Here is a 12,334-nt window from a genome sequence, read left to right as displayed (position 1 = left end):
GTACAGAAATACCTGAATGAGGAGAATTAGGAAATCCAAGAATGAAGACAAGCAAAAGACAATATTTCAGTTCATCAAATCCTACTAGACAATTTGTAGCGATTACATGTATTTATTTGTATGCATTTATAGATACATTGGTGTATCCACTTTGTTGGGGCTGGTTAATCTGTAAAAAAAAAAAAAAACATGATGGTTCCCAGTAGTGGGCTATTTCCCCATTGTTTTAGATATATAATGTAATGGATGGTATTTTTTTTTACGAGAAACACGCACAGTATTCATTTACCTTATTTATCTGTGCACCAATGTATTACTATTAGTTTATCTCTATAGAGTATACCAGCCAATTATAGCTTGCAGGGATGATACTGAATACATATACACCAAAGGTGCAAAGATCATGATCCTTAAAAATTAACTCAAGTTTGCATGGAAAATCTAAGTATATGATAATACATAATGCCTACTGCTTGTTGTACTAGTCATACCACCCAACAACACTTCATTTTGCCTTCTCCTTGAATTCCAAAGCATTTTGCAGTTTGAAGCATAAACTCGAAAATTTCACGTATCCATGTTCCACGTATGTATTTCACTATCCATGTTCTGCACTATGAATCCCTTTCTCAGCCATTTCCCAGTAACCACATAGACATTTGTAGCCTCCATGAACATCATTGTGTTGGAGCAGGTCATCCCAGCACAGCCCCTTGCCTTCACACTATATCACGTGCTATGGCCCCAGTTCATGTCATTGGGATCTTGCTTTTACATGTGGAAGTTTGTATGCCACCCTGTAATGTTTGCATGTGTCTGTATACTGTGAAGCTACCAGCAGATTCTTGCTGGCCATTAACTGGTTTAATGTGAAAAGATCCAGTAAGTGTGTGTGTGAATGGTGCAAAAATGTAGTGTAGATTTTATGCATTACCCTATGTGAATTATAGTGTGTATATGTAGATGTGTAATTATATGTTGTATATAAATCAATTCTGTACAAACATGAATAAACATGTATCATTATATGTCAGTTTTACATTACCCAGTCTAAAAATATCATTTTATAATAAAGATTATTTAAAAAAATAACGCTAATTCATTGTGTAATCCAAAGAGTTGTTGCCAATTCAGAGTATTCTGGACTAAAGGCTGTAAGGGTGAAATATAACATCAAGGAAAGTCTAGCAGGTCATCCTTGTGATTCTGAGACTTGCCTACAACAATGGAGCATGGTTTTATACATTATGTTTTTGCAATTTTTGTATTTTTTTATTTCAGGTTATAACATATTGCAAGACTCACATTTGCCAGCCCCATTCAAAGGTCAATTTAAAAAATAGTTTTCTCTTATTCTTAGTTTTATATTTAGCAACTCCTTTTTGCAGAAAGAAAGCCCCAAGCCTTTGTGATTGGCCCTTATATAAAGCAATATTGATGTGTCACAAGAAAAGAGTCTATTGGGCCTCCAAACGTATCTGGAGCTACAAATCACCAAGGATGCAATGTATACTACTGTACCGCAAAAATGGTGTTAGAGGTCCAATGGTGCCAAATTAGGTCTGCCAAATTTACTGGGTAGAATAATTAATAGGAATTAACATGAGACAAGGGAAATGCTACCCTACCCCCTTGTGGATCACATATTCCAATGTCCTGGTTCCCATCTTCCACCTACTAATTCACACCTCATCCAACACTTGTAAAATGGCATGATAATATTTATATCTCATCCTTGACGTCCCTTTTAAACCAGTCATTTAAATTCCCATGTTTTCACCACCAAAAAACAAAAAGCAGAAACAGGGTAATTTTAGGCATATGCAAGTCACTTGTCAGGGATGCCACTTCAAGAACAGCACTTCACATAGCCACCCGTATATACAAGCTGCTACCCTCCCTTAAATATGCCAAGTAAAGTGGGGGAAGAATGGGGTAATGAAAAGATCATTCTCCTAAATTATAGTAACAGCCATGAACCCTTACCCCTAATGAGGTTTAATGAGATTAATGGTGTTCCTCAATAATGGGGTTTTGGTGTTCCTTCTGTCTCATTTAAACTCCTAAACCTAATCTACCCTGACTTATTTCAAGAGAATTAACGATAAAGATAAAAAAGTTTTTTATGGGTCTAAATCCACACACGATGCCACACCCCAAATTTAACATCAATGCCATATAGAATAAAACAAATAAAGAGTTATTTTAGCATCAATTATTACAATATTTTTTTGTATAGTTACCAAAACATTGGTAAAGTTATAACAAGCAGTAGCAACAATAACAATATGTCAATAAATATCACACAATAATACACAGTAGCATCAATCACATATTTTTCTTCCAATGTACCTCAAAGCGTTTCACGCTTCATTAGGAGGATATAACCAATAGAGGTTATATATTGTTCTACAATTTTACCACCTTAATATTAGTCAAAAATCTTTAATATAAATGTAGAATAAAAAAATGACTTACAATGATAAAATGCCAATGATCATATGTTGGTTCAGTCCCATCCTCAAATCTCATCTACAGGCGGCGACCAAAGAGACACACAAAGATGCAGAGAAGCCCAGGACAAACTGCAAAGCCAAAGGAATGTCCTCAATCGGTGGATCTATAAATATGCACAAAATGTTTATAATATAACATAATATTAAATAATAATATATATTAATATATTTTTACATCTACCAATTGAGGATTGGCCTATTGACACATTGTTAACATTGCTACTGGTGGTTATAACTATACCAATGTTGTTGCACCAAAAAGTGTTTTTTTTTTTACATAAATATGTATTAATTGATGCCTTAAAAAAAACTTTATTTGTTCTATTCTATATCACATTTCTAAGAGGAGATTGGCGCTTTGATAAGAGTCATCCCCTTTCTTCAACAACTCCACCCACCTTTGCCCTGTCCTTGTTTCTTTTACCTTTTACACTTTTCATAGTTTTTATTTCTCACGCCTTTCTTATTCTACATAGCAATACATTATCTGACCACTTAAGATTCAAGGCGATGAATATTCTTAGTCCTCGCAAATCCATACACACTTTAAAACAACATTGGAAATGCATGGATAGTTGAACTTTTTATTAGACTCCTTGCAGACTGTATTGAGTAGATTGTATTATGCTAATTTCATTTCCTGTAGACCTTGGAATTACAGTTTACTGCTTATCATACATGCTGTGTATCTTGTAATTTAACTTGTCTTCTATTTCTCCTATTGAATACCTTTATTAAACATTTGCATGTATACAAAAGGAAGAGTCTATCAAGAGTGCCAACATGCAGGTTGCCAGATAAATTACTAAACAAGCTTTTAGCTGCAACTTCCTAAGATTTAAAACTTTTTTTTTTAACTTTTTATCCAATAAACCTAGGACCTGATGAAGAAGGACTTGTATAGCCCTGACACAGTTACAATCTTTTCACCCCATATAAATTGACTCTTTCAGGGACCCTGAAGAAGCCCCCGGGTCAAAGCAAACCTCTATAGACTAAAGTGTTGTAGAAGAAGGCTGGACCAAGTTTATTAACCTATACACATGGCACCTTAACAACAGAAGGAAAGTGGTAGATGATTTACATTTTAAGGATATATTTATATCAACTTGATCATTCATGCAAAGAAGCTAATTAACATTTGACATATCCTTCATTACCATGCACCACACCTACTTCTACAACCTTCTAAATAACCAAACCTCTTGCAGACTTCTTGAGGACAACCCTATCTTTTAGCCATAGCAAAATTTACAAAAGTACAAAAAACTCAGAGCCTCTCTTGCTCACTTTCCACAAGGTTATAGGACCTCAAGGAGAACCAAACCATTTTGACCAATGGGAGTCATGTTCATATTCCCAATAGGGAAGTCTTAGTATCCTGCTCCAGTGGTCACTGGAGCAGGATACTAAGATTTACCCTCATTTTATGTTCTGGTAAAAATGTAAGCTTTCCCATTACTTTTGGAGCTGAAGTAGAGGTTCCATGGCATACATTTACATTAGGAATCTCGTTTAGGATGCACAGGCTGTGGCATTTTTGCAGTGCAGAGCCCCCACTTTGTACATATGGTTCGGCTTTTGCTGTGGCTTGAAGGCACATGATCGGAAATAAATATTTTATATCTGCAATAGGAATCCTGTCTGCTTACAATTTTTGTATGCTGAACTATAGTTTGCTTTAGGCCATGAGTCACCAGAGCCGATATGTAATACTCAATTATTTACAAGAGAAAAAACAATGGCTAAATGGCAAACAACCAGCATTCACGTTTTTGAAGAACTGAGACAACTGTTCATTTAGCATTTTCTAAAAACATGATAAACTGTCTTTAGTGCTTCAATAGCCTCTCTGTAGCCAAATAAATGTTATCATATAATAGTTCTCTCTATGGACCAGTTCAGTCTGTACTCCTAGAAATATATCAAACACTCCTTAAAAGCAACACTGGCACCTGCTGGCCATGCAAAAGAATACAAGTATGCAGCACACAAAAGGCAACAGTAAACAGTAAGTATCCCAGCTGTGTTGGAAAAGTTTAGCAACCATGTAATTATAGAGCCAGATTATTTATGCATCCTAGAGTTTATGTTGCATTAGTGAAACTATAAAAAGATTTTGACCTGATTATTCTTTTCTGATGGGTAGAGTGAGCATCTTGCAAATGCACCATTGGAGGATATAAAAAGAGCTGCAGTTACAGGAGACTGAAAGGAAGTTTTAGCTGGGAATTAGGGCTGAGGATAGGTGGTGGGTGACATCCATTGAGCCTTGTCTAAACATGGAGACCCTGACACCAAACCTGGTAGAGGACTGCTGTTCCGAGGTCTGGATTGTTTAGTAATTGGATGGAGTACCTCCTAAGAGTTGCAGAGTTACAGCTAATGAAAGCATAACTAGGATATTACCCTTCCAAAAGTATAACAATCACCCCTTTCCAATCACTATGTCTTTAGGCTACATGCAACTCCTGCACACAGACTCATGAAGTCCTGATTGGAATCATAAGTAGTAAATATAGAACACCTGTGGTATTGCCATGTTGCTGGTATTTGTGCTAGGTCACATTTTTTCCCCATATTTACCAGTACAACGGTAGAGTTAGGTTAGTAGGCCAACATTTAAAGATGGTATCCATGATTTCAAAAAGAGATAGTAGGACGGTGTTTCTTGAATTTTTAACCTATAGGCATCGTTTAAGCCTTTCTTTTTTGGCTTGCATATGGATTGTATTGATGGCAGCAACAATAAAAGGAAAGAATGAAAAGAACTTGAGCATAATTGAATTCAATATTCACTAATAAAAACTTAGTGTACAAACAATTTAGAAATTCCAGGGTTCCATAGAATTCTAGGGTTACTCTAGAGGTTGCTAGGGGTCTCTTGAGCGATTTAAAACATTTATTTGAAAAATGAGGTGACATTTGTAAAAGGATTGTACTTTATTTTAAAGATGGAAAATGAGGATTTTGTTGTAAAGATTCATTCAGAATAGAATTCACTTTTTTTTTGTAAACAAAAATGTAATAAAGTATTGTAATTATATAAAACTAAAGTTTTAAAGCAATGATTGCTAAGACCTTTTTTAGTTGCTGAGGTCCTGCTGGATCTCCATGGTGCTTTGATTGTTCTTGCTTTCTCCCAATTGTCTGCCTGTCCATCCTCTATATAAAAGCATTTAGGAAGTTCTGTTGAATACAGGTAGCTTTAAAGGGATGTATAGTTCTTCTTGGCTGTTAGGCTTGCACAGCGTATGGTTTCATGTTCTATAGTAGGGTGTCTTTAGATAAATAGGAAGTAGGCTTCTGCGCAATGATAATTGTAATACTGGTAATACTTGTAATAATACTGGATTCTTTCTATCACTGGTGAGTCAATATCTAAGGCCTTGCATAAACCGCTTTGAGTTCTCTCATTTTAAAGAGGTGGCAGACAGACTACAAGAACGGTTATCTTTATTCCCTAAAATGTTTCAAATTGCTCATCGCTCAAGAAACCCCTTGCAACCTCTAGAGTAAATCTTGGATCCCATGCAACCCTGGTTGAGAAATACTGATTAAATGGCAAGACCATGATTTTCAATGAAGGATCAATCCCGAAATCCTTGCATGAGAAAAGAAAAAAAAACACATGTAGCTGGAATGTATAATTTATTGGTGTGCAAGACAAACAAAATAGTTACTTCCTACAAAAATAGATTGCATGGCAGAAAAATCACTGAAAAGCACGATAACCCAATAAATTTAAAGCACCCAACATCAGGGCAGTTTACACCACATTTTACAGTATAAAAACATTAATCCTAAAATAATTCAATAAGATGAAAATACCTTAAAAAAAACATTATTAAAAAAAAATTTGGCCATTTTTCCATTTTTACACACATACTGTACATGTGGGGAAATAAGGCAGTAAAATTTATAACTTAAAAAATGATTTTCTGTAAAATCAGCTACAATTAATTTGTGCAGAATGGACATTATATGGCCGCAAAAATTTCAAAGTCTAGAGAAAAAGTTCAAGGTCTTCAATCTCCGCCGACTTCAGATTAGTGTTTTCACAAAGGGGGTGCAGTGTCAGTAGTCATTTCATTCTGCTTTATGGGAGAGAAGAAAAAAAAATTATTTTTCTTATTCCTGATTATTTTGAGACATCGTATAGTGCACAATTCTCTACATGCTGTAACAATACGATCGTTCAAATTTAATCCACCAATAATGTACACACTAGATTCGATCGTTCAAACGATGCAGGAAGTGACATGTACAGGAGAAAGTGTATCACAGTACAATCCATGATAACTAAACAACCGTACACACAATAGATTACGAACAATCAGATCTGCCGGGATGGTTGTTCGTTTCCAGCCAGATTCCTCGTTCATCGGCATCGTTGACCAGTCATTGTGCATTTTAATAATTATTGAACGATCTGTCGTGGATCGTTAGTTTCCAACGAAAATTATTGCACGTGTGTACACAGCCTAAATTGGGATAAGGTTACATATTTTGTGGTGGTATTCATGCATCATTGACAGCCAATCAAATGAATGGGTCTCCTTGCCATAACACACATATTGGTGTAAAGGGGTCCGAACTGAACCAACCAACACCTTTCTCCCATACAGTGCACGTATGATAAAGGTTTTTACTGTCCATTTACTCAGATTCTAAAACACAGCCTGACCCTTGCATTGTCTATGTCTGGCCCAAATACAAATGACTTATTCTGATGCACTGAAGCCCCCAACAAAGTTACAAGTCCTGCCTCGATTGTTAGTCTACAAAAAAAGTCTCCACTTGCCTCTTTACAACAAGGGAGGGGGTAATCTGTAGTCCAGCAAGGATAAACCTGGGCAGAAGGGGCAGTAATGAAAGGTATTGCAATGCATCAGAGATTGTGTTGACGGCTCATTACAGGAAGTTAAAGCTGAATTTTTTTGATAGAATCACTACAAAACACAGGAAAATTTTGCAAGAAAAAAAATTTAAACTTATGCAAATAAATCCACTCAACTCCTTGCAACTCTTAGACCGTGGCATAGCCAGTGGCAGCCTAAGTCAACCTGATGGGCCAAATTCCCTGACAGAAAGCCATGTACCAGCACCCCATATACAACACTAAACACACAAATCACAAAAACACATAAATCAAAATACTTCACCTGCTCCATTACTGAAGCGGCTTCCTACAGTGATGTGTCGGGAGTTTCTCTCTCCAAAACTTCTGTGCAACGAGAAACAATAAATGTTAAGATAATCAAAGCAAGTCATAAAATATTAAAGATATGGTGTTAAGGTAGCTGAGAAGCCTGTCCAGCATTTGAAGCTGCCACTGCACAACTCTCACAGTACTAGTTCCAAATGCTGAGAACTTATTTTATTTTTTCATTGGAATTAAAAGGTCTCAAAAGTGTACCTGACATGACAAAGCCCCCAAAAACACCCGTAAGAGCAGTTGATTGCTAATACAGTCTGTATGCAATCGTTGGATTGACCTCCACATAACACACATTGGGTTACTATGGGTCACATGACTGCACACATTAATTTTTTTGCTTTACTAAACAAGTCTAAAACTGCTAATTAAAGGACGCCACGATTTAATTGTCATACACAGCATACTGTATAGAATGGACACTTACGTTCTTGAACCTTCTAGAGTACTCTGGATCTCTTTTAGCATTTCTGCAAAGAAAACAAAAAAATCAGCACAGACACTTGTAACTATGTCTGGCTTTCATGATCTACATTTACAGTATTTCTGGGTGTGAGACAAGAGGTCTGCAACAAGAGGTCACTTGGAACTCCTACAGTCTATGCTGCTATAAATGTACAATCTGATTTTAGGGTCAGTAAATAGATGCAGAACATAACAAGTTGTGTGTCCACAAAAAAGAAATTATAACAGGCAAAATCTTTCCATAAAAATTGCAGTATAGTAAAAAAAATGTTCTACAGCTCATCAGTTTAGAGGTAACCATAAAAATGTCCAAATAATTATTGCTTTCACACTGGATGTTGTTTAAGAGTACATATTTCTACTTTTAATTCAGTTTTAATAATTTGGAATGTCACTTTTACATTTTCCTCTCATTTTACTTTATTACAATTGCAAGTAGGCTTGTGTTGTGTGAGGATGCCAGTTGTGCTGCCCATAGAAGTGATTGGGAGGCTCTACAGGAATTCAAATCATTTCTACAAAAAAAGCCTAAAACTAAAACGGCTAAAACTAATGTACAAGAAGGGCAGGGTTAGAGGATGGTCAAAAGAATATAAGAAAAAGAACATTGTTTTGCAGAACCTTGGGGTCAAACACAGGGAAGACAAAAATGGTGGATATATGACACAAAAGGAACTATTTGAATGTTTCAATGAAAACATAGTAAAAAATATATTCAATAAAGGATAAAAAGATAGACAAAGTCAAAGCCATAACAAGACAGCCACAGGCACCAGAAACAGATCAAATGGCTCTGAGACATCTACAGTTCTATCATAAGGTTTTACAAAAGATACTTACTCTCATCATTTAGCAATGCATGTTCCATCAGTGGTGCTCTGACCCTGTGTGCTGACAAGCAGGAAAAATTATTTATTACCAAAGGATAACATACAAACCTACAAATAAAGAAACAGCGCTCACTAAAGAAAGTAAAAGAGAGTTAACAATACAAAATGACATACATTGATTTATTTTGGGTTGCATAGCTTTTGGACTCTCCTCCATGAAAAATGTGTGTTATGTTTCTGGCTAAACTCAAGAAGTATATGTACCCACAGCAGCCAATGGTAGCACTTCCCACTGTTTACAATACACAGTTTTGTCTACTCTTGGAACCATAGGAAGCACACATGGATTTTCAGTAACTTCTTGTAAAGGGTGGGCGGTGGATTGGGATCAATTTGAATGGTCATTGGGGGGACAGAAGAGAAGGCCACACAATTCTGGCAGCCTTGTAAGTATAAAAACTTGTATTTTCTGAGGCTGGACAATATCTAATGAGGCTCTGAATGCTTTAAATGAAAGAAAATAAAATGTCAATTAATTGCTGGAAATGGCAAAAGCTGGTTGTAGGCAGTAGATCCTTGGAATGTTGTGTCTATTCTGTACTGCCTATCAAAAAAAATAACCATTCCTGGCTGTTGATGCCCAAAAAACAAAGTGAACAAGGCTTCTAACACACACACAAATGTGAAAGCGGGGCTTCACCAGTAAAATGTCATTCATGCAACTGTAAATTAGGCAGAATGGTCCCAACACTCTGTAATTTCATTCTTACCATCTGCATCTCCAGCTGCCCTTCCAGATACCCTGTATAAACAAATAAACACTTGCTTATTATACCAGGATTTGATTTTCATGTACAATTAAATCAAATAATCTTAGCATCTGTTTAGTCATTCACTTGCCTGTTTTTTTCACTTTGTCTTTCTGTACTGCTGCCTCTTTGAAGCCGTCCATTACATGGGGGCTCCGGAGGATCCACCCTGCAGCGAGGAGCAATCAGCCAGCATGTAGACAGCGAAAACCGCTCCATTTCAGATGGAGATATTAGATAAAAACCTAAAACAAAAAAATAAAAAAATAAATAAATAAAAAAAAGCAGGCTAGCATTAATTCACCAGGTACTCAGGCTTTTGTGTCCATTTCAAAACACATTATACAGACCATGGGTCCACTACTGTCAACATCACAAAACACACTTTGTGAAATGACATGACACTTTGCCAAAACGAGTGTAGACATACAATGGCTGCAAAGGGGCTGTACCAAGCAAATTTTATTATTGATGATGTTTAGTTTGCAGAGCATGGTGGGTGGATGAACTGGAAACAAAAAATTTGCTAGGGACACTTACTAACTCTAAACACAGACCAAAATAAAAAACTGCCCTGCCTTGCTAGCAGAAAGATCAACCTCCTCCAACTAAGCCTTTATGTGAACTCCAGCTAGTCAGTTTTATTCACAACATAGAATTAAAGCCGCTTTATAAAACACTGTAGCTTCACCCTCTGCACAAGCTGGGTATACCTGGTACGTAGTATTATATTCATATATAATTAAATTATTTCTCATTCAATATAAAATGTTTCACATTCCCAGCCTAAAATGATAAAACTATACAAATCAAGACTATGAGAACCCTGGGCCAAACTTTGAACTCACCTTGTCCATATTTTGTAAATACACAGGATGCAATGCCGCTGACATCTTCCTTCCGGATACAGTCATACCGCACTTGTGGTTTGAGATGCGGCAGCGATATCACCTGAATATCTCCTAGATTAGTGAGGACAGTCAAGTGATTCTCACTGTGATCTTCAGACCGACAGCTGCCAAAATTGCATACTGCTGCCTTGCGCACGCGGCAGCCTTCTGTTGCTGTCAGTTTTAGCTTGAGTTTACTGCTGACTTTGGGAAGGGTGAACACCTGCAAAAGGTATATACAAACACAAAATGATACAAAGTACCACAAAAAAAAACTTTTATGCAATACACTACTACTTAGTAGTAGTACAATTATACTATAGAGAAAGGTCTCAAGCACCATGTAATATTAGTGAAAGTACACTAAGGAACCCAATTCACATACTGCACTGAAGCGGTGCAGAAATCAGCAATGGTGGAACAAAAGTAAATCAGGCCAAACTTCAGGAAAACCAATAAATACCCAGAGAAATTAAAACACAGGAGTCATTTTACATAACAAAGTTTTCTCTGCTCATCTAATGCAGAGTTACACGCCACCCTGCAGGACTGCACCATCCTAACCTGTTATTGAATATTAAAGGAGCAGAAGCAGGTTGATAAGCTTAGCCCTCTGCTCTTTCAAATTGTCAGAATATTGTTGCCCATATATTGTATGCCGCTTACTGGTCCCTCGTCCTACTCTTTCCTGCCCCAGAATGAGCCTTACTGCAAGGGGGTTTGCTAGAAAAAAAATAAGCTCCTTACACTGAATGCATTTTTAAATTTAAAATGTTTTAACAAAATACATATGTGTTTGTTTAGCAAATTTAGCATACTATAGGAAAAGTTACAATGTTGCCATCATAGCTTCCACTGTCACATACATAATTTAGAACAAATGCAGAACAGATTTTATAGAAATACTTTACATACTACAGATCCAAATTGAGCATTTCCTTCTTGAGCACTACCAACACAACCGATTTAAAATCTTACCTTGAGCTGTTCCTCAGATACAACCAGCAACTGATGGCTTCCCTGCATGTCTGGGCTTTTTGAGAGATCATGAGCAGCTTCAAGAGGTTCTGGTAGTGGAACACTGTGACCATCCAGAATAAGGATGCCCACTACCGGTGCTCTGTGCATAAGTTGGATTTCCTTGGCTGTGAAGAGAGGAAAGAAAAAAATCACAATTACACATAGTGGGAGCAGAACTGGCAAGTCCCTTTCCAAAATGCTATATGTATCCTAAAGAGACTGGCAGTACTGCACTGCACATACAGCTCAAACTGCAGCAAGTATGAAAATTGAAGCTTATGATAAATAGGCAATTAGGCAGCTCTGTAAAGCTCATCGGTTTTCACATCTTTACATAGTTCAATGCTTAACTGCTCAGGTGTGAACAAGTCCCTGGAGTGCATCAAACCAGATGCCAGTGTCTATCTTACCCTGGGATGCAGACACTGCCTCCTCCATTCGTCGCTCAACTGGAGGGACACGTAAAGAAAAGGCATAAACCGTTCCACCATTCGTACCAGCCCATAAAGATGGAGAATGCCGAGAACCTGTTAAAGAGAAAAATTGACAAGAATCTTAATGTCCACCGTGCAAGCCAAAAAATATA

The 12,334-nt window shown here is 36.8% G+C and overlaps 1 protein-coding gene and 1 long non-coding RNA gene across 6 annotated transcripts in view; both read right to left on the bottom strand.

Annotated features, from left to right (window-relative positions):
* Nucleotides 1–64: 64 nt before the first annotated feature.
* Nucleotides 65–3,910, bottom strand: LOC140325856 (uncharacterized). Its single transcript, XR_011919740.1, has 2 exons — nt 2,479–3,910; nt 65–169 (listed from the first exon to the last, which is right to left on the bottom strand). It is a non-coding gene; the product is annotated as an uncharacterized lncRNA (long non-coding RNA).
* Nucleotides 3,911–6,150: 2,240 nt separating this feature from the next.
* LLGL2 (LLGL scribble cell polarity complex component 2) overlaps nt 6,151–12,334 on the bottom strand; it is a 41,961-nt gene continuing 35,777 nt past the window's right edge. For 2 of the 5 annotated variants that reach the window (XM_072403935.1, XM_072403936.1), the window contains exons 18-26: nt 12,159–12,275; nt 11,707–11,873; nt 10,687–10,951; nt 9,930–10,083; nt 9,800–9,831; nt 9,040–9,090; nt 8,162–8,204; nt 7,682–7,743; nt 6,151–6,613 (exon numbers count right to left, since the gene is read on the bottom strand). In XM_072403935.1, coding sequence (XP_072260036.1) covers nt 6,606–6,613; nt 7,682–7,743; nt 8,162–8,204; nt 9,040–9,090; nt 9,800–9,831; nt 9,930–10,083; nt 10,687–10,951; nt 11,707–11,873; nt 12,159–12,275 — 899 coding nt within the window. In that variant the 3' untranslated portion in view covers nt 6,151–6,605. Of the gene's footprint in view, nt 6,614–7,681; nt 7,744–8,161; nt 8,205–9,039; nt 9,091–9,799; nt 9,836–9,929; nt 10,084–10,686; nt 10,952–11,706; nt 11,874–12,158; nt 12,276–12,334 lie in introns of all 5 variants that reach the window. The other 3 variants (XR_011919739.1, XR_011919738.1, XM_072403937.1) reach the window with 3 other exon arrangements.

Source organism: Pyxicephalus adspersus, chromosome 3, assembly GCF_032062135.1.
Source record: "Pyxicephalus adspersus chromosome 3, UCB_Pads_2.0, whole genome shotgun sequence".
Lineage (NCBI taxonomy): Eukaryota > Metazoa > Chordata > Amphibia > Anura > Pyxicephalidae > Pyxicephalus > Pyxicephalus adspersus.
This window is presented reverse-complemented; position numbering and strand designations above follow the sequence as displayed.